We start from the raw sequence: 25,461 nt of genomic DNA, 5'->3' as shown, positions 1-25,461 counted from the left end.
GTCTTCCCAAACTCTTAGGGATCATCTGCTTAACTGATACATCTTGAAAATTTTGTTTCTTTCCATAGGGTGTCTTTTATGAATAATCAAAAGCAGCAAAAGCCAACGCTATCAGGCCAGCGTTTTAAAACTAGGAAAAGAGGTAAGCCTAATTATATGTATGCTTAATTAAATTGTTTCTGTCTAATACAGTTGGACATCTGAGAGAAAGTTTGATTGTGGTCTGTACTGTGTGTGTTTTTGCGCGCGCGCGCACACACACACACACACACACACACACACACACACAGAAAGCTGCATTGACAGTTTGGTGGAAAGTCTTTAGGATTGATCCTTGATCAACTATACCTGCTTTATATTAAGGCAGCTATGTCTTACGTATAATGCAAGAGTGAGAGTAGTATCAATATCCCTGTTGTTGTTTTCTTCACTTATCACCTGCTTTTAAAATAAAAATATTTGTTTTAAACAAAAATAAACTTTGACCTAAAATCTTAATTTTATTAAAGCCAGTGAACTAATGAACCCATTCTCCTGTGTCTCCCAGTGACAGGTTTTTAGTCTGTTTAAAAATCAGATTGCAGCCTTTGATTTATATGACACAGATGTTCTCACATACTGAACTTGAACAAAATTGTTCACTGCAAGTTGTATCCAGCAGCATCCGTGCTTGAGTGAAATAGACTTATGCCCATGCAGCAGGACTTTCCCCCCTTCCTCTCTGTCTAATCCTGTATGCACCCTCCGCACCTGCCCTTCACCCAAGGATCACAGGGTGGTTTACAATATCAGATAGTATAAAACCACTAAAATACATACCATAGTAACAAACAAAAAACAACAATCTACACACAGTTTACACACAGGCCATAGATTGGCTCATTAGCCAAAGGCCTGGGAAAAGCAGCAGCAACGGATGCAGAAGTAGCCCTAACCCGTGTATCTGTTCCTTCAGAGGGAATGTAGCCCCATCAAGACCAGGCAACCTCCTATCCATCCAGTCAAGAGAACCACCCACTAACAGTGCCTCAATCTTATCTGGATTGAGTTTTAGTTTTTGGCTCTCATCCAGTCCATTATCGAGGCAAGACAATGGTCCAACACATCCACTGCCACAACTGCAGATGTAAAGGAGAAGAACAGCTGTGTGTTGTTAACATATTGCTGGCAACATACTCAAAAATTCCGGATGACCCCACTCAGCTGGTTCATGTAGATGTTAAACAGCAGGGAGAATACAATCTAACCCTGAGGAACCCTACATTGAAGGCTCCATGGGGCCGTATGGTATTCGTACCCATGGATTCAAATTTTCATGGTGTTTTAATGCCTGGCTTTAGGAGAGATGTTTGTTTTAGATGAGTAGGTGCTATGTTTAACTTTTCTTCAAGCCGGTCAACTACGAGCTTTCAAAGGTGTTATGGCTAGGAAAGGGCCTTAATTTTGCCTCTGCACAGGGCGTATATCTCTTGCTACTGTGACATATAAATAGTCCAGCCAACTGGCTATGTGGCATGCCAGAAAGCACAGGAATACTAACTTGTGGGTAGTAATTATGTTAAGGAGTGTTTGTCTGTTCAGTGTTTCTTCAGCAAAAGGAGAGAAAAGTGTAGCTTTAATGAATTCTAAAGTGAAATGTCGTTATTTTAAAGATTATTTTGGAATGGTTTCAGTTAAATGACTTGTGAAGGTGAAAGCAAATCTTGATCCTATGACTTAAAAGATATAGCACATGAACTTCTGTGCCAGCATAAAAACATCACAAAATTGATTATTGCCATTGAGCCAGAACCCGGAATCTAATATTTAGAGTTGAGATAGGTCCATGATACAAGGTCTTATTTGAACTCACTTCTGTAATCCATGTTCAACTTTATGGTGGACCTTCCAGCTTTTTTGTTTTGCTTTTGTTAAACCTTTGAAACTGAAGGAGCTGCACACTTCTTGTCAGGATGTTCTAGGGAAAAGAGTGTAATCTGCTGTTTAGTACTGCTCTGCTCAAATAAGTGAGAAAGGATGAAACTGAACTGAGTGAAAAAGGTGGAATTCCAATAAACAAATTGGTGGGAGTGGGACCTGGAAGCAGAAATAGATAAGTACTGTCTTGATCTGCTGAAACATGGTGGATGAGCTGGAGTGCACACATGACATAATACTGTGGTATTAGTCTTTGGATAACAAATGCTCAGTATCTTGAGGATCAAAGAAAACTGATACCTGAGTTCTAAATGTCATAAGTGAAAGAAGATCCTCTTGTATTCATGGAATTTACTTCCATGTAATGATTTCAGAAATTTTATTTATAATTTTCATTATTACCATCATGTAATGTTTTCAGAAGTGGAGTAGCAAGCAACTATAACAACTTTGAATTTCTGTGGGTGGTACTAAAATTTTAGCCCATTATAAATAGACTGCTAATAGGTTAAAACAGAAAATAAGATTTCAGGTGCAGCTGATATTTTGATTGCTTTTTACCAGATATTCTTGGCTTAAGAGAGTGCTCAAACTGACAACACTAATGCCAAAAATGAATTTGCTGTGGCTGTGGCCCTTAGTTTTCTGTCTGTTGTATACTTCTGGTATCTTACAGTGAGAGTATCTTGTGTTCTAGTACAGATAAGTGGCTTATTTGAAGCTGAGAAGCTGGCCATTCAAAGATCTTTAGGGATATAGCAAATTCATGAAAGCAAGCCCATGAAGTTTGTTTTTTTAATAGATGGGTTTAAAGAGAACTTCAATGCATTCATATGACGGTTTTTATAGAGAGAACCAGAATGTGATAAAATGGCCAGAGCTAGAAATAGCTCTTGGAACTGCTGGTGAGAGTTAGCTTGCTCAGTAAGAAACTGATTTGTGTCAGAATCCCTATTTAAAGTGAAAGGGAAATACCTATGTTTGTGGAAGATTGAAGCAGACCTTAATGGTTGCTCAGTCATGAACGCTGTACTTATGACTTCCACATCCTGAAAATTGGGCTGGATACTGGTTGATAATTCAGGTAATTATTGTCAATTTACTGGTGCCACGCCAGAAAAAGAAGGGTGTAGCCAAAGGCTGGTATGGAACCATTTTATTTTGATCTATAGAACGTGGGTGCTAACTTTTTAAAGCACACTTCTTGACAGAAAAGGGTTTGTTTTGTATTTTGCTAAAAATACCAAACCATATATCATGCAAAAAGGGGGAAAGCATTGATATTTAAAGGGCCTGGTGATGGGCTCTCCAAAATGTAATGGAAATCTCTAGTAACTTTTAAAGTGGAAAATGGCCATAATATGCTCCCCTGATGTGCAGTATATTAAATGCCAATCTTCTGTCTCAGCAGTGTGCCATACAGTGTGATAGTTGTCCATATACAAAACTTGTTGTGTTTCTTTGTGTTGTGATTATTGAGATGTTTTGGACTACAACTTGCATTAGCCAAATAGCCAACTTGCATCAGCTGGAGGGCAGCTGGCTGGCAAAGGCTGATGTATCAGCAGTATGAACCTGTACAACAAGAGTGAGAGATACTGGGGAACTGGGTTCGGGACTTCACATATACAGAGGCCGTGTCATGCCCCAGTCCTAGAAGGCTCTTTTACCCACTACTGTACTGTTCTCTAGTGAATTAGCATGATTTGAGTGTCCTACTTCCTGGTCAACCCTGACGCTCGAAGGGTATTTCAAAGAAGAAAGGTTTCCAGCAATAGGTAATGCTGCTTTAGAGTTCGCTTGCTTTCTTCTTGACTCAAGTTTGCTGTCATCATTCACAATATCAGTAAAGAAAAATCCTTTTATCTTGTTCTGTGAACCACTCTGAGACTTCTGGGTATAGGGCGGTATATAAATTATAGTAATAATAGTAATAATAAATTTTATCTGGCTCCACTATTTTTTCCAACTGCCAGCCTGAATTTAACTGCCACTTTGTTGTGTCTGTTATTTGTACCCATATAATTTGTTGTGATGAATTTCATTGATTGAACTGTATACCTACTTTGCGGCCACTCTCTGTATTAAAAAACAGTGTAATAAATAGTACTATGTTCACAAAATATTTTATTTATTGCAGATGAAAAAGAGAGGTTTGACCCCACTCAGTTTCAGGACTGTATTATTCAAGGTTTAAATGAAACTGGCAGTGACTTGGAAGCAGTAGCAAAATTCCTTGATGCTTCTGGAGCAAAACTTGATTATCGCCGCTATGCAGAGACACTCTTTGACATTCTGGTGGCTGGTGGAATGCTGGGTAAGTGACCTTAGAGGGGGTTTTTGGTTTAGAAGCATGCCTGTGTATTTGCATGGTTGGATCTTAAAACTAACCAACCATTAATTGGTCATGATCTCAGTTGCTACTGATTATGCAGCCTCTGTACCCTCAAGAATATAATAATAATTAATAATAAATTTTATTTATACCCCGCCCTCCCCAGCCAAGACCAGGCTGAGGGCAGCTAACAACCAATAACAAAAACAAGCTGATTGAAATACAACTTAAAAAACAAGATTAAAATACAACTTTAAAATGCAGCCTCATCACGGGAGGAGAAAGGAAAAAATAAAGAGGGGGAGGGAATCAAATTGATTCCAAGCCAAAGGCCAGGTTGAACAACTCTGTCTTACAGGCCAGGCGGAAAGAAATCAGATCCTGCAGGGCCCTGGTCTCATGAGATAGAACGTTCCACCAGGCCAGAGTCAGTGTTGAAAAGGCCCTGGCTCTGGCTGAGGCTAATCTAACTTCCTTAGGGCCCGGGAACACTAGGGTGTTGCTATTTATGGACTTTGAGGCTCTCCGTGGGGCATACCGGGAGAGGCGGTCCCGTAGGTACGAGGGTCCTAGGCTGTGAAGGGCTTTAAAGGTCAAAACCAGCACCTTAAATCTGACCCTGTACTCCACCAGGAGCCAGTGGAAAAGCACTGGGTGAATATGCTCCCATGGCAGAGACCCCGTGAGGAGCCTCGCTGCTGCATTCTGCACCCATTGAAATTTCTGGGGCAGCTTCAAGGGCAGCCCCGTGTAGAGTGAATTACAGTAGTCAAGCCTGGAGGTGATATAATAGCATTAGACCTCTTTTCTCTGTGAAGGGCTTCGCAAAACACAGAAGTGACGTAGTATCTTATGGTACCTGTTAACAACTGATGATCCAGTTCAAATTTAGGAAGATGGAAAGCTTATAGTCAGCCTTCAGTGTTTTCCTGAAAAACTAGCATCCCTGTAAAAAATTGGGGCTCCTAATTCTTAGCACCGGGAAAGATTTTTATCTTGCTCCATTTGCCATTGAACTTTAAATAGTTGGTTTTCACTTTCTGTTGATTTACTTCACATTGCATTGTATTAAACTTAAATGCTGTTCTAATAGTGAAAGTGATCTTAGCCAATGTTAGCTTTTCTTGTAAAACTAAACACCAATTTCTCAATAGCCCCAGGTGGTACACTGGCAGATGACATGATGCACACAGATGTCTGTGTGTTTGCAGCACAGGAAGACCTAGAAACGATGCAAGCATTTGCTCAGGTTTGTTTTCTTGGTTTTTTAAAAATGGCTTTTCTTGATTCTACCTTCCAGCAATATAAACATCCACAAAAAAGCAAGATTGCATGTATAAGGAGTTCGTGATTGAGCTCAACAGGAATTGTTGAGGGCTTAATTGCTGAGGGATACCTGCTGGCACTGAGCAGAGCCGGAGCAGTGATGGGCACAGCCAGAGACAAAAGTGTTCCAGATTATTGGAGGGGTGGGATTTCCTTATCCTCAAGTCAAATAATAAGGAAAAAGGTTTTTAAAAATCAGTTGATTTTATCAGGTAAAAATACTGCTTCTTCCAGTTGTTCTGAAATTACATAGAGAGGGGGAAAGCCTGTAAAATGAGGAAATTGACCGAAAGTTACTGCTGGGATGCAAAGATTCTGGGGAATCCCCTTGCTGGGGAAGATTCTGAAGGCGCTGGGGGAACATAAAATGAAAGCAGGACTGCATATGGCCCCTAGGTATCAAGTTGCCCACCTTTTCTATGAAAACTATAGTCTTAATTGCCAACATTTGTCTTTTAGGTCTTTAACAAGCTGATCAGGCGTTACAAATACCTGGAAAAAGGCTTTGAGGATGAAGTCAAAAAGGTATTACAAGTTGAAACTATTTTTTGGACCATGGCCTTATAGATTTGTGTGTTACTATTTAGCAAAACATTTAGCCTGCATGTGCACATATTCCTTGGCTAGTCACTTAGGGCCTGAAAAAAAGAATAATTTCTGTCCCATTTATAAAAGCAAAAACTTCGTGTAAGACTTTAGTCATTATAATAAAAATTCTGCAAAAGGGAGTCTTATTCTTGTTTCCAGTGATACATTCCTTTATATCTCATGGTAACATTCATAAATGATTTCAGTACTTCGCTTGTTTCAGAGTGTTGACTATGCCTTTTACCCTTTGCAGTTGCTGCTATTCTTGAAAGGTTTTTCAGAGTCTGAGCGGAACAAACTGGCCATGCTGACGGGTATTCTTCTGGCCAATGGGACACTTAATGCGTCAATTCTCAACAGTCTATATAATGAGAATCTAGTTAAAGAAGGTAATGGTGGTAAACTATTTTGGAAGTGTTCCCTGTCTGTTTTGATATTTAGTGTATTCCTGCACAGTGTGTTAGGTTTCTCTTCACCAGTGGAAGTCCTGTCCAACCCCAGTTCCTAGCATATAAGTATTTTTCTCAGAATTTTATACTACAAGACCCAGATTTTTTTTAAGATTCACAGGTTGAAGTAGGTACTAGGTAACAGACTGTGCATTTGTTTTGGTTATAGTGAAGCAAAACCCTAACCATTTAATCATCTAATGTGACCTTTGCACGTCCAGTGAGAGTGCTAGAAAACCTTTCCTCATGAAGCCAGTCAGGAAGTGATACACAAAGAACGATTTCATTATCAAAATCTGCTAACGGTTTGAGACAACAAAGCCACCTGTGTTTTTGTATGCTAACCTGTGGCCTACAGATGTAGATGGACTACAACTCCCATCATTCTTGACCATTGGCCGTGCTCTATGGGACTTATGGGAGTTGGGAGTCCAATCACGTCTGGAGGTCCAAGGGTAAGTCACATCTGATAGTAGGACAGTATTAAGCCGGACACCTCTTCAAGAGTATTAAAAGTAACCATACAACTCCTCATGCAGGTGTTTCAGCAGCCTTTGCAGTAAAACTGTTCAAATCATGGATAAATGAAAAAGATATCAATGCAGTGGCTGCTAGCCTTCGTAAAGTCAACATGGACAACAGGCTGATGGTAAGTAAATAAGATAATCTGTTTTTGGGGCTGAAAATGGAGTAATTTGAGATGTGCAATGTTTTTTAAAGGGCACCGCAAATAATCAATATCAATGTTTCAGGAACTCTTTCCAGCCAACAAGCAAAGCCTTGAACACTTCACAAAATACTTCACTGATGCAGGATTAAAGGAACTCTCTGAATATGTCCGGAACCAGCAGTGCATAGGGGCTCGTAAAGAACTGCAGAAAGAACTCCAGGAGCAGATGTCACGTGGGGATAACTTTAAGGATGTAAGTACATTGGTTTCCTCTGCTCATAGCTTATGAGCCTCTTGGGTCTCTAATACTCTTGTTTCATAACTTTGGCATCTGCCATGGCAACTAAGGAATGTGAAAGTAGCTTGGTTTTCTAGCTGTCTCAATTGCTGTAACAATTTTTGCTGTTACAATATTTCCTTTCCAAGTTTGTTTGGGGAATTAACATTGCACTAATGTCCGCACGATGTAAAATGCTGACAGCAAGGTGGGAAGCATGAAACCTTGTTTAATAATTTTTTTAATAACTGCAGATAATTATGAAAATAACGATAATGTTCAGGAACAGTTAAGCATGCTCACATATACGTTTGTACCTGTTCAGGCTATAGCCTTTTCACCTGTGAATAATGCTCTTGTGTTTATCACATTTGCATCCTACAAGGAGTCCAGGAAAGCATGCATTGGGTTATCTTGATCTGTGCAGTAAGCCCTGTGAAGAAAGCTGGTCTGCAAGATGGTGACGTTCTCCAAGGCCACCGCCCAGGGAGCTCTGGGATTTGATCCCTTTTCCTTGGCAAGCGTTTGGGACACAGCTGGCTGGTTTCACCTTGCTTCCTAAGGACTGGTTGTTGTTGCTACAGTGCACAAACCATAGGTGTTTTAGGACTAGAGCTCCCACCATCCCCCGGCAGCATAGCCATTGATAGCTCGTGGTAGCTGGGGATCCAAGCAATTTGGAGGACGGAAGGCTACCATAGTTGGGCTGCCCAGTTTCTGTGCTTGCTTTCCATGATCAATGAGAAATGTATTAAGATTTTATATTCTAAAATGGGGGTGGGGAAGGAGAAGCTAGATGCCTGTGTCTATAGGCAGAAACTGTAGAAAAGAATGGGGAAATGGATGTTCGCACCTTGAGCTGTGTCTTGAATTTCCCATTCTGAGTCTTGACAGAAATGTCTTAAAAGGTGGTGCACAATGTACCCTCCCTGCGAGAAGTGAGGTTACAGGGGAACCAGGCAGAGGGCCTTCTCAGTAGTGGCACCCGCCCTGTGGAGCACCCTCCCATCAGATGTCAAGGAAATAAACAACTATCTGACTTTTAGAAGACATCTGAAGGGAGCCCTGTTTAGGGAGGTTTTTAATGTTTGATGCTTCATTGTGCTTTTAATTCTGTTGGGAGCCACCCAGAGTGGCTGGAGTATAAATGATCAGTAGTAGTAGTTGTTATTACTCAAGGGCGGTGCCAAGTATTGTAGCATTTACTGCTTGGGTAGAACAAAGCTAATCTCTAGGCCCAAGGAAATCTATATATGAAAATCTAAGCAAAGCTTGTCAATACACGTGAAAGAATGTTATGTAACACTCCCTGGAATTGCTTGTCTAGATCATCTTGTATGTCAAGGAAGAGATGAAGAAAAACAACATATCAGAACAGACTGTGATAGGCATTATCTGGTCCAGTGTAATGAGCACTGTGGAATGGAACAAAAAAGAGGAGCTAGTAGCGGAACAAGCCATCAAGCACTTGAAGGTATTTGTATGTTCATTTTTTAAAAAGTATATCATATAAGCAAACTTCTGTGGGTCCATTGCCGTGCAGGCATGGGTGCAAAAGCCACTTAATCATTCCCTCTGTATCCAGCTGAATTTTCAGGTGCTCATGCAGATGTCATGTTAGGGGTAACCCTGAGGTTTGCAGACAAATCAAATGAATTTTTTTTTTTTTTAAAGAAGAATGTAGCTGGGGTTGTACATAAATGTGTCTCCCACCACAACCCACCCCACCCCCCGCCAAAAAAATAGGAGGGAGGGAAAGCCCCAAACAGGCCAATATGGGACTGAACCTGCTCATTGGGCACAAAATGTGCACTGGAAAGTAGGATAGGGAATGAAAGCTAGTGGCTAGAACCCCAAAAAAGAAATATTCTATGCTGCATAATGTTGTACGGTCCCAGTCATAATACTGCATTGCCAATCTTGATATGCAGAAAATAGGCTGCATAAAAATGAGAACTAGATTTTTCAAATGGATTCTCTTCATTTCTCCTGATTTAATATAAGCTTATTATCTCATTCAGTGTAAGCCCGTTGAAAGTGTACCCTGAATGCCACAATGTAGGGCTCACATTCTTCCTAAAATGTTGAGTTCCTGGATTTCGAAAAATCTTACTTTGTCTGTAAAAGAAAATGGAAATCACTAATAGCCGACTTGGCGGTGCATGGTTCTAAGACTGGGGTGGGGAACTTTGGGCCCTCCAGAAGTTGCTGGACTATAAACATGAGTGGCCAGGAACAATGAGAAGCTGCAGTTCAGCAACAGCCAGAGGACAAAAGGTTCATTCAATGGAAGTCTATGGGAAGTCCTCTTAGAAGTTCCCAGACAGCTGGTTTTTGCTGTCAGGATATTTTCCCTTCATGAAAGAGGCATTTTCTGGCAGCAGGGTTTGAAAATGTACATGTCCATTTTAGGACAAATTACGTGTTGGTGATTTCTGATAAGCCCAATTTTAAGCTGTATTCTGGTGTATGCTAGCTTGTGCATAACTACTGGGCAAAACATTATTATTTATTAAACTTGTATACCACACTTCATTTGAAGGTCACATGGCGGTTCACAACATAAAAAAACAAAATGAAAGCACAACATATGTAATACAAAAAACTCTCCAACACATTTAAAAGGCACATTTATGGAGAACTGGGAAGCTGTTGATCAGAATAAAAGCATGTGTGGGTTTTTTCCTGTACATAACTGTTCTTATAATCTTCACAGCAATACAGCCCTCTTCTTGCTGCCTTTACAACCCAAGGTCAGTCTGAACTGACTCTGTTGCTCAAGATTCAGGAGTACTGTTATGACAACATCCACTTCATGAAAGCCTTCCAGAAAATAGTGGTGCTCTTCTACAAAGGTAATGGTTTAGCACTCAGTCATGTGCAAAAGAAGATAGAACACTCAAGAGTTTAACATTTTAACTCTCTTTAACTCATTTTAACTACTTAAGCTGTAGCTTCTGATGCTTATCAGTAAAGTCTTAATCTCAAAGAAGAAAGCTGCATCCCATAATTCCATTATGCCAGTTGAAAAGGGTCTTAGTCTTCTGCCCACAATAGTATTAACAGAACCCCGCCCCCCATTGTGATGTCAAGTGACTTTTTTGAGATGTAGATGAGTATCCTGTTGATGAAAATAGGGTGTCCTAATGAGGCTTCAAGGGATGCGGGTGGTGCTTTGGGTTAAACCACAGAGCCTAGGGCTTGCCGATCAGAAGGTCCTTGGTTCAAATCCCCGCAACAGGGTGAGCTCCCATTGTTAGGTCCCAGCTCCTGCCAACCTAGCAGTTTGAAAGCACGTCAAAGTGCAAGTAGATAAATAGGTACTGCTCTGGCGGGAAGGTAAATGGCGTTTCTGTGCACTGCTCTGGTTCACCAGAAGCGGCTTAGTCATGCTGGCCACATGACCCGGAAGCTGTACGCCGGCTCCCTCGGCCAGTAAAGCGAGATGAGCACCGCAACCTGAGTCACCCGCGACTGGACCTAATGGTCAGGGGTCCCCTTAACTTTTTAATGAGGCTTCAGTTCCAAAGATGTGATTGAGCAACATATAAAATGTATTGCTTGATGAACTGGTCAAGTCTAGTGGAATTTACAGCCCAAACAATGCTAAGACCACAGAGCATGAGGAACGTGGCTTGGCAAACTTACTGGTGGTTTTTTGCATTTAAGGACTTCTGTGCTTTGAAAACACATGGTTTGACTTAGAATCATAGAATAGAATCATAGAGTTGGAAGAGACCACAAGGGTCATCGAGTCCAACCCCCTGCCAAGCAGGAAACACCATCAGAGCACTCCTGACATATGGTTGTCAAGCCTCTGCTTAAAGACCTCCAAAGAAGGAGACTCCACCACACTCCTTGGCAGCAAATTCCACTGTCGAACAGCTCTTACTGTCAGGAAGTTCTTCCTAATGTTTAGGTGGAATCTTCTTTCTTGTAGTTTGTATCCATTGCTCCGTGTCCGCTTCTCTGGAGCAGCAGAAAACAACCTTTCTCCCTCCTCTATGTGACATCCTTTTATATATTTGAACATGGCTATCATATCACCCCTTAACCTCCTCTTCTCCAGGCTAAACATGCCCAGCTCCCTTAGCCGATCCTCATAAGGCATTGTTTCCAGGCCTTTGACCATTTTGGTTGCCCTCCTCTGTACACGTTCTAGTTTGTCAGTGTCCTTCTTGAACTGTGGTGCCCAGAACTGGACACAGTACTCCAGGTGAGGTCTGACCAGAGCAGAATACAGTGGCACTATAACTTCCCTTGATCTAGATGCTATACTCCTATTGATGCAGCCCAGAATTGCATTGGCTTTTTTAGCTGCCGCGTCACACTGTTGGCTCATGTTAAGTTTGTGGTCAACCAAGACTCCTAGATCCTTTTCACATGTACTGCTCTCAAGCCAGGTGTCAGGACTTGGCATCTGTTTTCTAAACTGTGCTGCATGAAGGTATAGACACTGCTTGCCCTAACCCCACTTTGTTTTCAACAGCTGAGGTTCTAAGTGAAGAACCCATCCTGAAATGGTATAAAGATGCACATGTTGCCAAAGGAAAGAGTGTCTTTCTGGAACAAATGAAAAAGTTTGTAGAATGGCTCAAGAATGCTGAGGAAGGTGAGTAAGCCTGATGCAATTCTGCTTTGCTTACTGTGCATTCATTTGAATAAGTTTACAAAGTTTTCTCATGCTGGAATACTTGTTTGTTTTCTTTCAGAATCTGAGTCTGAAACTGAAGAAGGTGACTAAGTTGTCAAAAACAGTAAAGCAAACAGGAGCAGTAGATAAAACGTCATGTCTTTGTGTCCTGATTCTTACATCCTACCTCCCTGTATCAAGCATGATATAAGGGCTCTCATGGCAAATTTATGTTTGTGTTTTCTATGGTCATTAGAGAACACCAGATTTAGGTTTTAAAACCATGTGTTAGTAGCTTACAGGAGCTATAGATTTGATTCTAACATTGCATTAGTTTTTTGAGTTACCTTCTACCTCCTGTATTTTCTACTGTAACATAATTTAAGGCCTTCCACAACTTAAATTCATTTTATCCCTGGGTTTTCTATAAAAAAAAAGTTTACAAGTAGACATGATTTGGAAAAATGACATTTGTTATAAAAATTCTGTTTGCAAATTAAACTGTACAAGTATCCAAAGTAAAGAGGCCATACTTGTGTAATTGTGTGTGAAAGATAACTAGATCCAAGCAAGAGTGATGGGATTCCTAACATCACATCATTCTCTGTTCATAATACCACTGCAATTTGCAGTCACCAAGCTCAGTATTCCAACTACGCTCTTTGCCTTCAGCTTCCTGGTTCTGGTGTTCTTGCAGTCTTAAGCAGATCCTTGAACAATCTATTCTCTTTGAAAAATGTATTTTTCCGCCTTGCTATTAGTTGGAAACAGAACGAAGTTTGCATTGACCATTTTTGAGCAATGTTGTATACTACTTTTTAGCTTGTAGTAAACCAAGTCCTCAAAAATTAATGAACGTGACTAGGTTATGTCTAGTGGGTCTAGATTATTATATGGGTCTACGTTTGAGTAGGATGAGTGTTGAATACCATCCTTTTAAAGGTTAAAAGGATTTGCATTTTAGATGCTGAATGTGAAAGTGAAAAAGGTTCTGGAACCCCAAAGAAGCCTTGCTAACCAAGATCAGGAAGAGAAATATTGTGTGTGTGCTCCAATGCTACTTTCACTGAAAAAGAATGGAAGGAAATTAGGCAACTCTTGCATACTATCTGTATAAGCTATCCCTAGTTTTCCTGTTACTAGTCTCAGACCCCCATGGTCTCTGTACTCCCGAATCTGCAAGAGAAAGGGGAATTGTCTAAATTGGAACCAATTGTTGATAGAGGAAAGCTATTTCCTATAGGCTTTTTTGTTTCTTTAAGTGCATCAGGTGTTCTGAATATCCCTGGGTCAGAATATATTCTGGTTACATTTAGCAAGATGTAATATAGCAGATATGACTTTAGTAGTGGGCCTACTGGCAGAGAATGGACAAGTCAGGCAGTTCAGAATAGCAGCCAGGGAGTGCTTCTTTCAGTGCAGAAATACATGGGTTTCTACGGGCCAATCTGTTTCAGTACATGCCGGTCCTGCTTTCCCACCCTGAAATGCCAAAGGAAAAACTTGTGTGTCTGATTGCTCTCCCTCTGTCTGTTGTTTCTACCCAAAATGGCTGCTTCTGACCAGTGAAATGTAAGTGGGCAAACTCCAGCTGTTTAGCTATGTGAATCAGCCACATGCGTTGAGAGGTTTTGGCTGAGCAAAGCCCTGTGTGTATACAGTTCCACCAAGATGCAGGTAACTACCTACTTCCCTAACAAATGTTGCCAGATTTTGGCAGTAAAAACTTGGGAATAGGCTCCATTTACAGCAACTGTGCCTTTTCCCCTGGTGCATTCACCCTTGGCCAGAAGACAGGATACTTCAGAGTTTTGTGAAAATGCAGGTTCTGTCCTTTTTAAAGGCTTTTTTAAGCCGGTGGGTTATATTTGGTTCTAGACAACTTTCTAGGGGCTAGAGATTTAAATCAGCACGCTTTGTTGAGCAGCTCTTTGAAACTGCAAGGGACAGATTGCTGTCTCCACTACAATGTCAAAGTATGTAAAGGGGCATGTTCAACAATACTGATTTACAATTTCCTCTATGCTACCTATTAGTTTGCATATCATGTCAAACTGATAAAGGTGTGGATTGTTTAACAGTATGCCTGATTAGAAATTTGAATTAGTTTGCCAAACTAGGACTTCTGTCCTTCTATTAACTTCGGAACAGAACCTGTTGTTCCAACTGCAACAAGGATGCATGTGCAGGCTGCAGCCATTTAACAAAAGCGCAACATTAAGGAGAACATGGTTCTATTGCATTAGGAAAAAGAAACAGACAAGTTCTTTTTGTCAAATGCTTTATTTCAAGTGGAAGGTTTAACAGATGAACAAGACAATATGAAAAGAAATTTACAGATCTAATTACAAAATAAATACATAAAAAGTCTTAGTTGCTTTTTGACTGACACAGTCTATAATCGCATAAGGAACTCTGTTGTTTATATTTTTTCCTTACACGGGGAAAAGAAAGGATGCTCCAAGGCTTCTGCAAGAGTGATTCTTTTGGCTGGATCATACTCCAACATCCTCCCGATGAGATCAAATAGATTTTCATGGTCTGCATCATGGCACTGCATGAATTCCTAGGGTAGGAGGGAAAGCAAGTTACCACCCTGACACTACACAAATGAGGGGTAGGGGAAAGTATTGTATGGTTATGCAGTTAACACCTCTTACCTTCAAGGGTTTACAGCGCCTCGAAACGTATCTTCCAGCAGAACTATGCTCATCCCAATCCAACTGGTCATGGTGGAAGTACTTGCGCTTTCTTGTTATGTAAAAAAAGAAAGAAAAAGAGTAATTATGAGTGACAGGCTGCATTTGGTTGCTTGTGATTTCACATGCAAAAAAGGAAGAATGAGTTTGAGGGACAACATATGAGGGGTGTGGCGTTCCTTTTCCTGTAAGCACCCACAGTATTTAGAACTCCATTAAAAAACAGGGTTCTTAAAACACATTAAGAGCAGGAACATCTTCCCATGGCAAAAGTTACCCCTTCCAGAAGACATAAGTTGCATGCTCACCCTGCTATCCTTGTTCATACCTGGGCTCCTGAGCCATCAAAATCAGAAGCTGCGATTTGGAAGTCGAACAGGCTTCCAAAACGGATTTTGTTTGGCTTCCGAGGTATGACTAAACTCCTCAAAGTGTAACTTGAGTAATCCATTTGACATGTCAACTTCATCATGTTAGTACCATTTCCCCTATGCAGTCATACCTCGGGTTGAGTTGAGTGTTTTCGGGTTGCGCGCCACGGCGACCCAGAAGTAACAGAACACATTACTAAATGATGTGCAGAAGCATTGCGTTCTCTTTGGGATGCGAACGGGGCTCCGGAACGGATCCCATTCGCATCCAGAGATACATCCAGAGGCAGTGCACTGAGCACAAATACTAGATTGAGCTTACCTTGAATTATGTAAGCCATACTTCCTGGTACTATCCTCAAACAAAAAACAAGCAGCCAAGTAGTTCAAATAGTGACTCAGTACCTGATCTACACTGCATTAACAAGCCATTTTATACCCTACACTACCATATTCTTGAATATGCACTCTGACGAGTGAGAGGTGGTCTATAAATATTAAAACAAGTAACTACAACCAGAGCTGAAAATGCATGTTTCAGTTCCTCTAGAATTATGCAACCAAATGCTACAAGTAAAAACATTCTTCAAATTACAACTGCCTATAGAACAAGGAAGGACATTTCTCAAACCTACTTCCATCCAGGTCAACCTAGTGAATACATTTAAATTTATAAGCACTTCGCAGTTATAACTCCTAACCCATGCTTACAACAGGCAGGCTTTGTATTTGTAGATGAGTGGGTTCCCATCAGAAGTCGCATGTTGTTAGAGAGCCTCAAACAAAGCACTTTCATGCCCAAAATGTAGGTTCACACACAGGTATATGGTTACATTGTGGAATTTACTCCCACAAAAGGTAGTGATGGGCATCAACTTGGTTGGCTTTAATTTATGTAAGGACTATGTTCTATTGTCCACAGTCAGAGAGGCCTCTCTGAACAGCAGGCAGACTATTTTCCGTTCCGGGGCAATTTTACCATATAGCTTCCCCATAATGTGTTTATGTGCATCAGTGGAAGTATTGTCCACACCCATGCAACGTAAACATGGACACTGTCACCAGTATAAACCAGCCTAAGTTGCACTAGGTCAATTGTTCTGTCAGGAAAAGCATTTCAGCTTGCCATATTAAACAAACACTCCCTTTCCTCCCCTTGTTCTCTCGCCCCTGCAGGGGCCACAAGAGAGGAGGGAAAGCCCAATTGTTGAAGCCTAAGTCATTAGCTATAGCCGGCCCAATATTCCAAAAAGGAGGGTTTGGACTGTATTCATTACAACATTTATTTGTGAAGCGGCTGCTATGACAACAATGAATGACTACAAACTGATCAAGGGAAACGTAGAATAGAAATGGATGGCACTGTGCTATGGGGCAGGAAATGGAATTTGAACCTTAAATAAAGTTTACCTGGTTTTCTGGACCATATGAATTGGTAGCGGTCCCAGTATCTTTTCCATCATTGCCAGGTGCTCCTTACTGTCATGTGTCTGTTAAGAAAGATGGAACATTGCCATATAAGTGTGCTTGAAAAACTCAAAAGGAAAGTTAGAACTATTCACAGTATATAAAGCCAACTACTATTGGAGTGTGTTGCCTTCTGGGTTCTCTGGCAGCTGCATACCTTTGAGGAAAGCAAGTTTGTTTTTGCATAATAGTACATAATGCAAATGCATTATGTACTATTAATGCATAATAGTACAGTGGTGCCCCGCAAGACGAATGCCTCACAAGACGGAAAACCCGCTAGACGAAAGGGTTTTCCGTTTTTCGATGCGCTTCGCAGGACGAATTTCCCTATGGGCTTGCTTCGCAAGACGAAAATGTCTTGCGAGTCTTGAGATTTTTTTTCGCTCCCCACCCCCTTTTTCTAAGCCGCTAAACCACTAATAGCCTTTTAGCAGCTAATCCGCTAAGCCTCTAATAGCCGCTAAACTGCTAATAGCGCTAATCCGCTAAGAGGGTTGCTTCGCAAGACGGAAAAACCGCTAGACGAAGAGACTCGCGGAACGAATTAATTTCGTCTTGCGAGGCACCACTGTATCTATATAAGGTAATGTTGAATAGTATCTAGCATGCTCCTAAACAGTCAGCTCTCCACAGCAGCTGCAACTTAGTAAGGCTCATGAAACTGATCAATGGCAGTAGGCACCCACTACACAAACTACTGCTATAAAGGGACAAAGCACTGGGCTCTGAAACTGAAGAAACACCCAGCTAAGTCCATGTGAACAAGAAGGGTTTGTACTATTCCATTCCTCTCAACCCTTTTTGGAATTCAACTAGTCAGTAAATTTGAAATGCGACATCAGAAGAGAGGCTGCCGTCCCATTGCAGAACTGAAGGTCAAATACTTCACAAACACTGGAGTTTATTCTGATTCATCAGGTAACATTAAAAATAAAATAAAAAATTTAACACTTTGTTTTTATGATAGCATTTTCTCTAAAACATCTTATCACGTTCCCAACTAAGATTTGTCACTGCTGTCTCTATATCCAACATTTCTGCAGTTACGTACCGGAAATACTGTGAATCCAAGGTAATATTCAATAAGAATGCAGCCAATGCTCCAAACATCGCAAGGCTGTGACCATCCCAAGGCTGTGGAGAGAGAAAATAAATTATTATGCTTATCAAATAACATAAAATCATGTAGCTTTTTCAAACCTAAGGTGTTACTGATCTGCAACTGAATTGCTTAAAGAGCTCTTCAAACAGGTTCATAATATTTTGTAAATGGGAAAGTCACAAAACAGACTGGCTAAAAAAGAAAGCCTAATTCTAATGTAAGTTCAAGATGAAACCAACATTTGCTACACTTAGAACTACTTAGAATCAGCATTTAGGTGCCAAGAAGGTAAATAGAAACTGATATTAGCAACTCCTAAAGCAGCCTTACTAAGCATGGTCTAAAAATGACTCACAAAAGTACTGTAAGAAAAGTAATTTTCTAGACTACTTTTCTACTCACCCAAAATAACTTCAGGAGCTCTGTAATGCCTTGTAGACACAAGAGTACTATGATGTTCATAGTCATATGTTGCACTTCCAAAATCCACAACTTTGATATCTGGATTTTTCAGTGTACGTTCATCACGTTTCTGAAATAATACCATAATTACTAAGCATACATGCAAAAGAGATCAATGGTGAGAGGAGCTTTTTAATTTAAGAAATGAGAGATTTACCAGTTTGGGATTGTATGCTTCTGTGTAGTCAGACTTCACAAACAGTATGTTTTCAGGCTTCAGATCTGTATGGGTTAGCTTGTTTGAATGCAAAACTGTAAAGAGAAGTCAGGAAATTATTACAAGAGATGTTAAACAGAACACTGCTCCTACATATACTGTGCATTGTGCTTTTTCTTTTAACTACTAAATGCTTCGAGTGTTAAGAGACATTATAGAAACAGAAATAAAGTGCTATGTGTACTTACAGTTTACAGATTTGCAAATCTGGTAAGCCATTCGTCTTATGTGGTCAAGACTGAATGGCAGAAAACTGTTTTCTTTAATGAAGTCATATGTACTGAGTCCCAGCAGTTCAAACACAATGCAAACATGGCCATGATGTTCAAACCATTCCAACATCTGGACACAGCGACTGTAAATACAATAATAATGTCATTCACAAGATGCTACAAAATAGTCAGGATAATACTCAATGTTAGTTATACTAACAGTAGACCCACTTAAAGCCAATTTATCTTAATAGGTGTAACTCAAAATTCAGCTTAGCTAGAGATGATACAGGGTTCTCAACTGAGCTTACAAACTTAAAATTTAACATAAACAAAAAAATTGTATTCAGTACACCAATGAAAGCCCCCATTATTTTCTTCTGAAAAGGAATCACACAAATAAACACACAGCATGCAAGCATTTGTAAAAACTTCACATTCGTATAATATACTTACAATATGTTGTTAGGATCGGATTTATTTATGTGCTCCAGTACTTTTATTTCTGAACGAGCTGCTTCTGTGTATCTATCAACATTTTTGACTATTTTTACTGCTACATGTCTGCCTCCCCTAAAAAAAAAGTTTTGAAAAGTCACAAGACTACTCCGTGGCATAAAGCAAAGTTTAAACAAGTTTTGTTCAGTTAAGTAACTATTCATATCAACACTTAAATTATTTCTAGCATATTATTTTGGTGGAAATGCATATTTTGATGGAAAATGACAAGCTGAATGAACAATGCTATCAGGGAAATGATAACCACAAAAAGCTGGTGTATCCATTTTAATATCACTCTAATAGCACCATGGTGCCTTACACAGCAACAAACAAAAAAATCCCCTTTCTGAGGAGCTTACAACTTAGATTTAGGCAATGAAAAGACAGAAGAATTGAGACCAGATGGGAAAGGGAGATGAGCATGTGTAAGTGCCATCATAAGTACCTATGTTTCTTTGTTTCATCTGGAGGGAAAGAACTAAGGGGTTATGGAAAAAGCTTCATGGAAGGTGGGTTCTCTAGAAGGATCTGAGAAAGATGTGCCACCATTTAGGTGTCAGGCTCTTACAAGAAAAAGTTGAACTTACGCTTTGTTATCAATGCACTCCACGACTTTCCCAAAAGCACCTTCACCCAGAACACTGACAATTTCATCTAAAAACAGAGGGGAGAAATTAGTTATACAAACAGTGGTGTATTGTCATTAAGCAAAATACCATGCTATGTTCTAGGCAGTGCCGCTATGTTAAAAAAGTGTAACTAGACATCTTTAAAATATTTAATTGGACAACTCTTCAAGACAGTTATGTCTATCTCATTCTAAATTAACTTGCTCACTATATAAGAAGTTCCAATTAAAATTTAACTTCTATATAAAAATAATCTCCCCCCCAAAGAAAAAAACAAAACACAGAACAAAAAAACCAAAGAAAGGAAAGGACTTCCAAAGACTCCTGGCTTCTTATCTAAAAGAAATTATTCTATCTGAAAAGTGTATAAGTTTTGAAAAATATTCTATACATCTTGCACTTAGTACGTCTCCACTCTGACAGATCAGGTGACCCTCCTCATCATCCTCTACACTCCTCGATCTTTTCCTTCGGTGACTCCTCTGGTAACGGCAAGTGCGCGGCACCAAGATCATCCAGCCAATCAATAAACCCGAGTGAATTCAGGGCAGAATACGAAATTCATTCAGCAGGGAGATATTCAGGCATTCAGATACGCGCCAGGCCACAAACGGTTGGCAGGAACAATTTCAAATTCCCCAGAATTTCACAGGGCACATAGTTTAGGGTTACAGGAGAAAAACATGGCAAGGAACAGATTTTCAGATAAGGTACTTCAAGTGGCAAGGCAATAACACACAATATAAACGCTTTTAAAAATATGGTTCACTAGAAAAACTATATATTTTAAGATTTGCAAATAAAATGTCTTCTGTTTAATGCTGTAACATAACAAGCACTGGAATTTATACTGCTTAATGTGCAGCCTTTTACTGGTAAATAAGGAGTGTCAACAAAACGTAAAGCGTTTAAAGTACATATTGTACAGTACACATAATTTGTTATAGGTGTTCTGTGAGTAATGTCAAAAATCACAAAACCTACTTAATTGCACACAGCCACCACTTCAGTTGAGGAGATATGTGGATTACACATATCCATCCTGAGCATTACACAGCACCCACTGCTATCCTTGTAGACTTCTCCCTCCCTCAGCCAATTATCAGCACCACTTCTGGCAGAACTGATCCACTACTGGATGGTTGTGAGTGGGGAAGAGAAATGTGTGGACCAAGTCTATCAGCTGATAACCCAACAGTACTAGCTGTACTAAACATGCAACTCCCATCCTTGGAGCACCTATGTGCTAGCTTGGTAAGACAGATCGGTGCAAAGAAACTTGTTTCCCTCCACCATCAACCTTCCTGATTTGGGATCATGGTCTTGTCTGGCTGTTCCACAAAGGTTATGAGATTACATTAATCTAGTAAATAGTGTTTAACGTTTAACACAAGCACATCAGTCTCAGTTTACAAGGCATTTATTCCACTTTCATTTTTGTACTGTCCAATAAGGCATTCAGAATGTAACTTGAAGCCACTAGTTCCACTGATTTTGCCTAACAGGGGAAACAATATTTATGGTGCATCTTAGCCACTTCCAACAAATGCCTAGTTCAGGTATTCAAACAGAAAAGTGGAATACTGCCTGATAAACAAGCAATAGTAATAAAACTAGAAAATATTTGCCTACATGTTACAGAACTTTCCCATTTCAGGAACATAAGATCTAGCAGAAAAAGCGTACTTCTATGCTAAAATACACCTCCAACTCGCTTCATTTGTGTGATTATTCAAGTATTCAAGGTGCTCTAAATTATACATACCGCGTGTGAATGATGTGATTTACTATGATGAGTCTTGTGTTTTCTTTTGTAACTGCTTCCACCGCTATGCCCCGATGACTTGCTACTGTGGTTGTGATAACCATTTTCATGGTCTCTGCAATGGTGCCTGGTTTCAGACAGTTGACTGTAGTTGTATCTGTATTCTTCAACATAACGGCGTTCATGATTATCTCTTTCATGGAAGGAGCTGGCATCTGAATAAAGGCTTGGAGAGAAACAAACAAAAGAATATAATGTGGAACATTAAACTACCAGTTCTCATGCATGCAAGTTATGTCTGTTTACGTGTATTTCAAATTCAGACTGACATTTGAAGTATTCATTGGAAATTTAAAGACAGAAACTGGATGGCCATCTGTCATGGATGCTTTAGTTGAGATTTCTGCATCGCAGGGGGATGGACTAGATGACCCTCCAGGTCCCTTCCAACTCAACAATACTATGATACATATTGATAACTTTAACAAGACACAGACTTGCCATATGGGGTGGGGGTGAACCAACTCACCTATCATAAGTTTGGGTTTGAGTATATCTGCAGCGCTTTTTCTCATGCGTACTGCTGTATGATTCTCTTCTTCTCTTATGATGGCTGCTGCCTTTTTTAGGATCCAAACATTGTTTTTCTTCCCAATCAGAATAGTGTGTTTGCTTTGAATACCGCATCTGTAAATACATACATTTATGAGACAAAAAGTCAACAGTAACTTTTACTGTATACACCAGTTTTAGAACTATTTCCAGTAAATCTCTCTCTTCCTATCAGTCTATTAAGCAGTGCAACGAGATCAAACTTCAATATACAATTTAAATGGCTTCAATTCTACCACAGACAAATGAGAATTTTTTTATTGGGGCCCTACACTTTGAAGCACAGAAATGCCTCAGACTCATATTAACAGTAATTATTTGAATAGGACCAATCCATATTCACAATGCAGTGTAAGCTTTTGAGCAACAGAAATCTTGCATTAAAAAAAAAAAAAACATATAAACAGAAAAGAACAAAAACTGATCAGAAGTACTGCCACCAAGTAGTTACTATGCAAGCTTGCATATTTTTTTTTAACCACTGGTTGCACCTAATAAAGCATTTTACCTATCATGTAATTTCTTTGTCTGCTCATTTTTAACCCACATTTGCTTTAATTCTCAATGTATGTGCGAGTTCAGTACATTTTAGCAACACATTACTCTTAATGATTGTACTCAAAACTGCTGCCACCTAAAACACATCAACGAGACTAAATACTACCAGTGGCTTATGCAACTGACTAGCAGGGATTTCTAAAATACCGCAGTGACAGCAATCCCCATTCATGCACTGCAATAGGAAGCCTAACATGGAAAAGAAAAAGCACTAATATTATTGGAAAAGCACAGCACTTTACACCCCACAGTACAGATCAAGTGCCAAAAATCGAAACCCAGCGCGAAAAGTCTTACCTTCCAGAGCCAGCACACCCTAAGAGTCTACCATACCAAGCAAGGCAGAGTGCTTTTAAGCTATCCACCTTGCTTTGCTGGGCTCTGAAAGGCTCCCGGCAAGATCTTGTGAGGTCATCTGAGATCTCAGGATAGCCGCCCAGTAAGCAAGAAGAGCTTAAAAGCTCTTTTTGCGCATGGTTAGTTTTTAAGCATGGCACCTTCTGTGCATTTAATTTCTACAATTTCAACTGGCCAGCCAACAACCACATAAAAGTTGAAATTGTACAAGTTAAACGTGCCTCAGATATGAGTTACCTGTATAGCCAGTGGCAAAATGTGCCCACAAATTTGGACAACTTGTATGCCAATACAGTATTACTATGCTAATAGAATTACTGGGCATTAACACCATAGGATTTCAACTTTTTAAAACCAGTCATCCCCTTTTGTATACAAACTATATTAGCAACCCAACTGAAACTGACATAATCAACCACAATCACACAAAAACAAAAGGAACAAGTGACTGACACTGCATAGTTCAGCTACGCAATACCTAGATCCTGAATACACTTCACAGTGTTTTGACTGTATTTTAGTAAATGTTATTTGACGTGAAGTGAGAAACAAGCCTCCTTGGAGACTGCATACCCTAGCTGGGGTGCCACCAATTGCCAGCCCCCACATCTCTGATGGAGGGGAACACAGAAGGAACTCAGATGAAGAAGACCTGAGCGTCCAGACAGGCACATATTCAGATGGGTGGTGCCTACTGGTTTGCCTCCTCTTTTTCTCTCGTGGCCCACTTCTTTCTCAATTGTTTTGAATTCGCTCCTTTTATTTATATACCTATACAGTGGTGCCTTGGGTTAAGTACTTAATTCGATCCGGAGGTCCATTCTTAACCTGAAACTGTTCTTAACCTGAAGCACCACTTTAGAAAATGGGGCCTCCCGCTGCCGCGGCGCCACTGGAGCACGATTTCTGTTCTCATCCTGAAGCAAAGTTCTTAACCTGAAGAACTATTTCTGGGTTAGCGGAGTCTGTAACCTGGAGCGTATGCAACCCGAGGTACCACTGTACCTATAGATCTCTGGGCAGCTCCTTTCTTTCTCTCCACGTCCCACCCAACGAAACGAGCTCAATCGGGAATTACAACTGGGAGGTATTAAGAACAAGGCCTTTTCTGGTGGCGACACTGCAGCTCAGGCCCCCTCTTCCCATGGGGCAGCAACAGCACCACAGGCTTTTCTTCTCTTTCCTGCTTTTAGCCAGGCTATGCAAACTTCCTTCTCCTTATCAACAAGCAGTCGTTTTTTTGCTACTTTAACCACCGCCCTTAGTTTTAGCAAGGCCAATACTCAGGGTTTGTTTACAGAGTACGGTTTTGGGGGGGGGGAGGGGCAAACAGGAACTGAACAAGCAGAGAGAAAAAAGGGGACTTCGCGCTTGTGATTTTCCACAACCGGATTTATTCTCTGGAAGACCACTTCCATTCCGCCTTCGTAATTTTCGTGATTCCATTTGTTACTGCGGAAGGCATTTTTCGGCTATAGACGGCCCCTGGGTTGCCAGATCATGTTGATGATGTTGTTTGTCGTCGTTTTTACAACAACCCCCATAATAGATATCCCTTCACTCCTGCTCGCGGCTGTGCTAAAACCACAACGCTTCTTACTACGACGCCGGTGACGCACTGGGAAGTTATGTCGGTCGTGTTTACCCTGCCTCGGATCTCGGAGAAATCGGGGGGAGACGACAAAAAAAGCAGGTGGTTCTGCCCCCAACATGTGTGAGCCGAGGAAGCGCCAAAAAAGCGGATTAATTTCACAAGAGGAGCTCGGACGGTTAGAAAGGGACGCGACGTGCCTCTCGCGTAGGCGACGCCAAACCGAAGGCCTCGAAGCCATTTTAAGCTCGCTTTCCCTGAGGAGAACATGGCGGGAAGGGCTCGGCTTTGGAGGGAGGGAAACCATTCTCGACCAGCCAAGCCAACCCCATCCCGGTGCGTTTCCCCCTGAGGGAAATTAAACAAAAACCTGAGGTAAAAATAGGAGAGGCTCTCCCTTCTCCCCCTCGAATCCTTCCCCTCACGCGCCATTACGACGGCCGTTCCGTGGCCCCGAGCCTTTCGCCGACCCACACCTGACACTTACGGCTCTCCTTTTCGGAGTCGACTCCGCTTCTCAAAAGGCGCCTCCGGACACGACGAGCCTTCCCGTCTCTCCTCCTCTCCGGCCTCAGCAACCGCCGCTGGGGGGGGAAAAAAACAACAACCGTCCGCCTCGACAAAATGGCGCCGGCTGCGAGGAACCTTCTGGAAGTGGGAAGGTCGTCACAATGGCTGCGCCTGCGCGGCTGCGTCACGGGCCTCGCGCCCCAGGGGTTC

General features: G+C 40.9%; 2 protein-coding genes across 4 annotated transcripts in view; one reads left to right on the top strand and one right to left on the bottom strand.

Moving 5' to 3' along the window:
• Positions 1-14,565, top strand: part of BZW1 (basic leucine zipper and W2 domains 1) — a 17,461-nt gene extending 2,896 nt beyond the window's left edge. For all 3 annotated transcript variants that reach the window (XM_083411790.1, XM_083411792.1, XM_083411791.1), the window contains exons 2-12: positions 69-142; positions 4,058-4,234; positions 5,407-5,501; positions 6,038-6,103; positions 6,420-6,555; positions 7,155-7,264; positions 7,368-7,538; positions 8,890-9,036; positions 10,279-10,417; positions 12,052-12,174; positions 12,275-14,565. In XM_083411790.1, coding sequence (XP_083267916.1) covers positions 79-142; positions 4,058-4,234; positions 5,407-5,501; positions 6,038-6,103; positions 6,420-6,555; positions 7,155-7,264; positions 7,368-7,538; positions 8,890-9,036; positions 10,279-10,417; positions 12,052-12,174; positions 12,275-12,306 — 1,260 coding nt within the window. In that variant the 5' untranslated portion in view covers positions 69-78 and the 3' untranslated portion in view covers positions 12,307-14,565. The remainder of the gene's footprint in view (positions 1-68; positions 143-4,057; positions 4,235-5,406; positions 5,502-6,037; positions 6,104-6,419; positions 6,556-7,154; positions 7,265-7,367; positions 7,539-8,889; positions 9,037-10,278; positions 10,418-12,051; positions 12,175-12,274) is intronic.
• CLK1 (CDC like kinase 1) lies at positions 14,463-25,461 on the bottom strand. Its single transcript, XM_083410823.1, has 13 exons — positions 25,229-25,461; positions 22,153-22,310; positions 21,624-21,849; positions 20,250-20,340; positions 19,817-19,883; positions 19,185-19,301; positions 18,705-18,871; positions 18,457-18,551; positions 18,240-18,369; positions 17,787-17,869; positions 16,676-16,755; positions 14,856-14,946; positions 14,463-14,761 (listed from the first exon to the last, which is right to left on the bottom strand). The coding sequence occupies exons 2-13, from the start codon at positions 22,308-22,310 to the stop codon at positions 14,618-14,620; spliced, it is 1,449 nt and encodes a 482-aa protein (XP_083266949.1). The 5' UTR covers positions 25,229-25,461; the 3' UTR covers positions 14,463-14,617.

The sequence above is a fragment of the Podarcis tiliguerta genome (assembly GCF_965153285.1).
Source record: "Podarcis tiliguerta genome assembly, chromosome: 1".
In the NCBI taxonomy this organism is placed as follows: domain Eukaryota; kingdom Metazoa; phylum Chordata; class Lepidosauria; order Squamata; family Lacertidae; genus Podarcis; species Podarcis tiliguerta.
This window is presented reverse-complemented; position numbering and strand designations above follow the sequence as displayed.

Coding starts and splice junctions, on each gene's coding strand:
- CLK1 (XM_083410823.1), bottom strand. CDS start 22,310: ATGCGGTATTCAAAGCAAACACACTATTCTGATTGGGAAGAAAAACAA. Junction 19,302..19,816: donor GAGTGCATTGATAACAAAGC/GTAAGTTCAACT, acceptor CTTTTTTTTTAG/GGGAGGCAGACATGTAGCAG. Junction 18,872..19,184: donor TCCGATCCTAACAACATATT/GTAAGTATATTA, acceptor TTGTATTTACAG/TCGCTGTGTCCAGATGTTGG.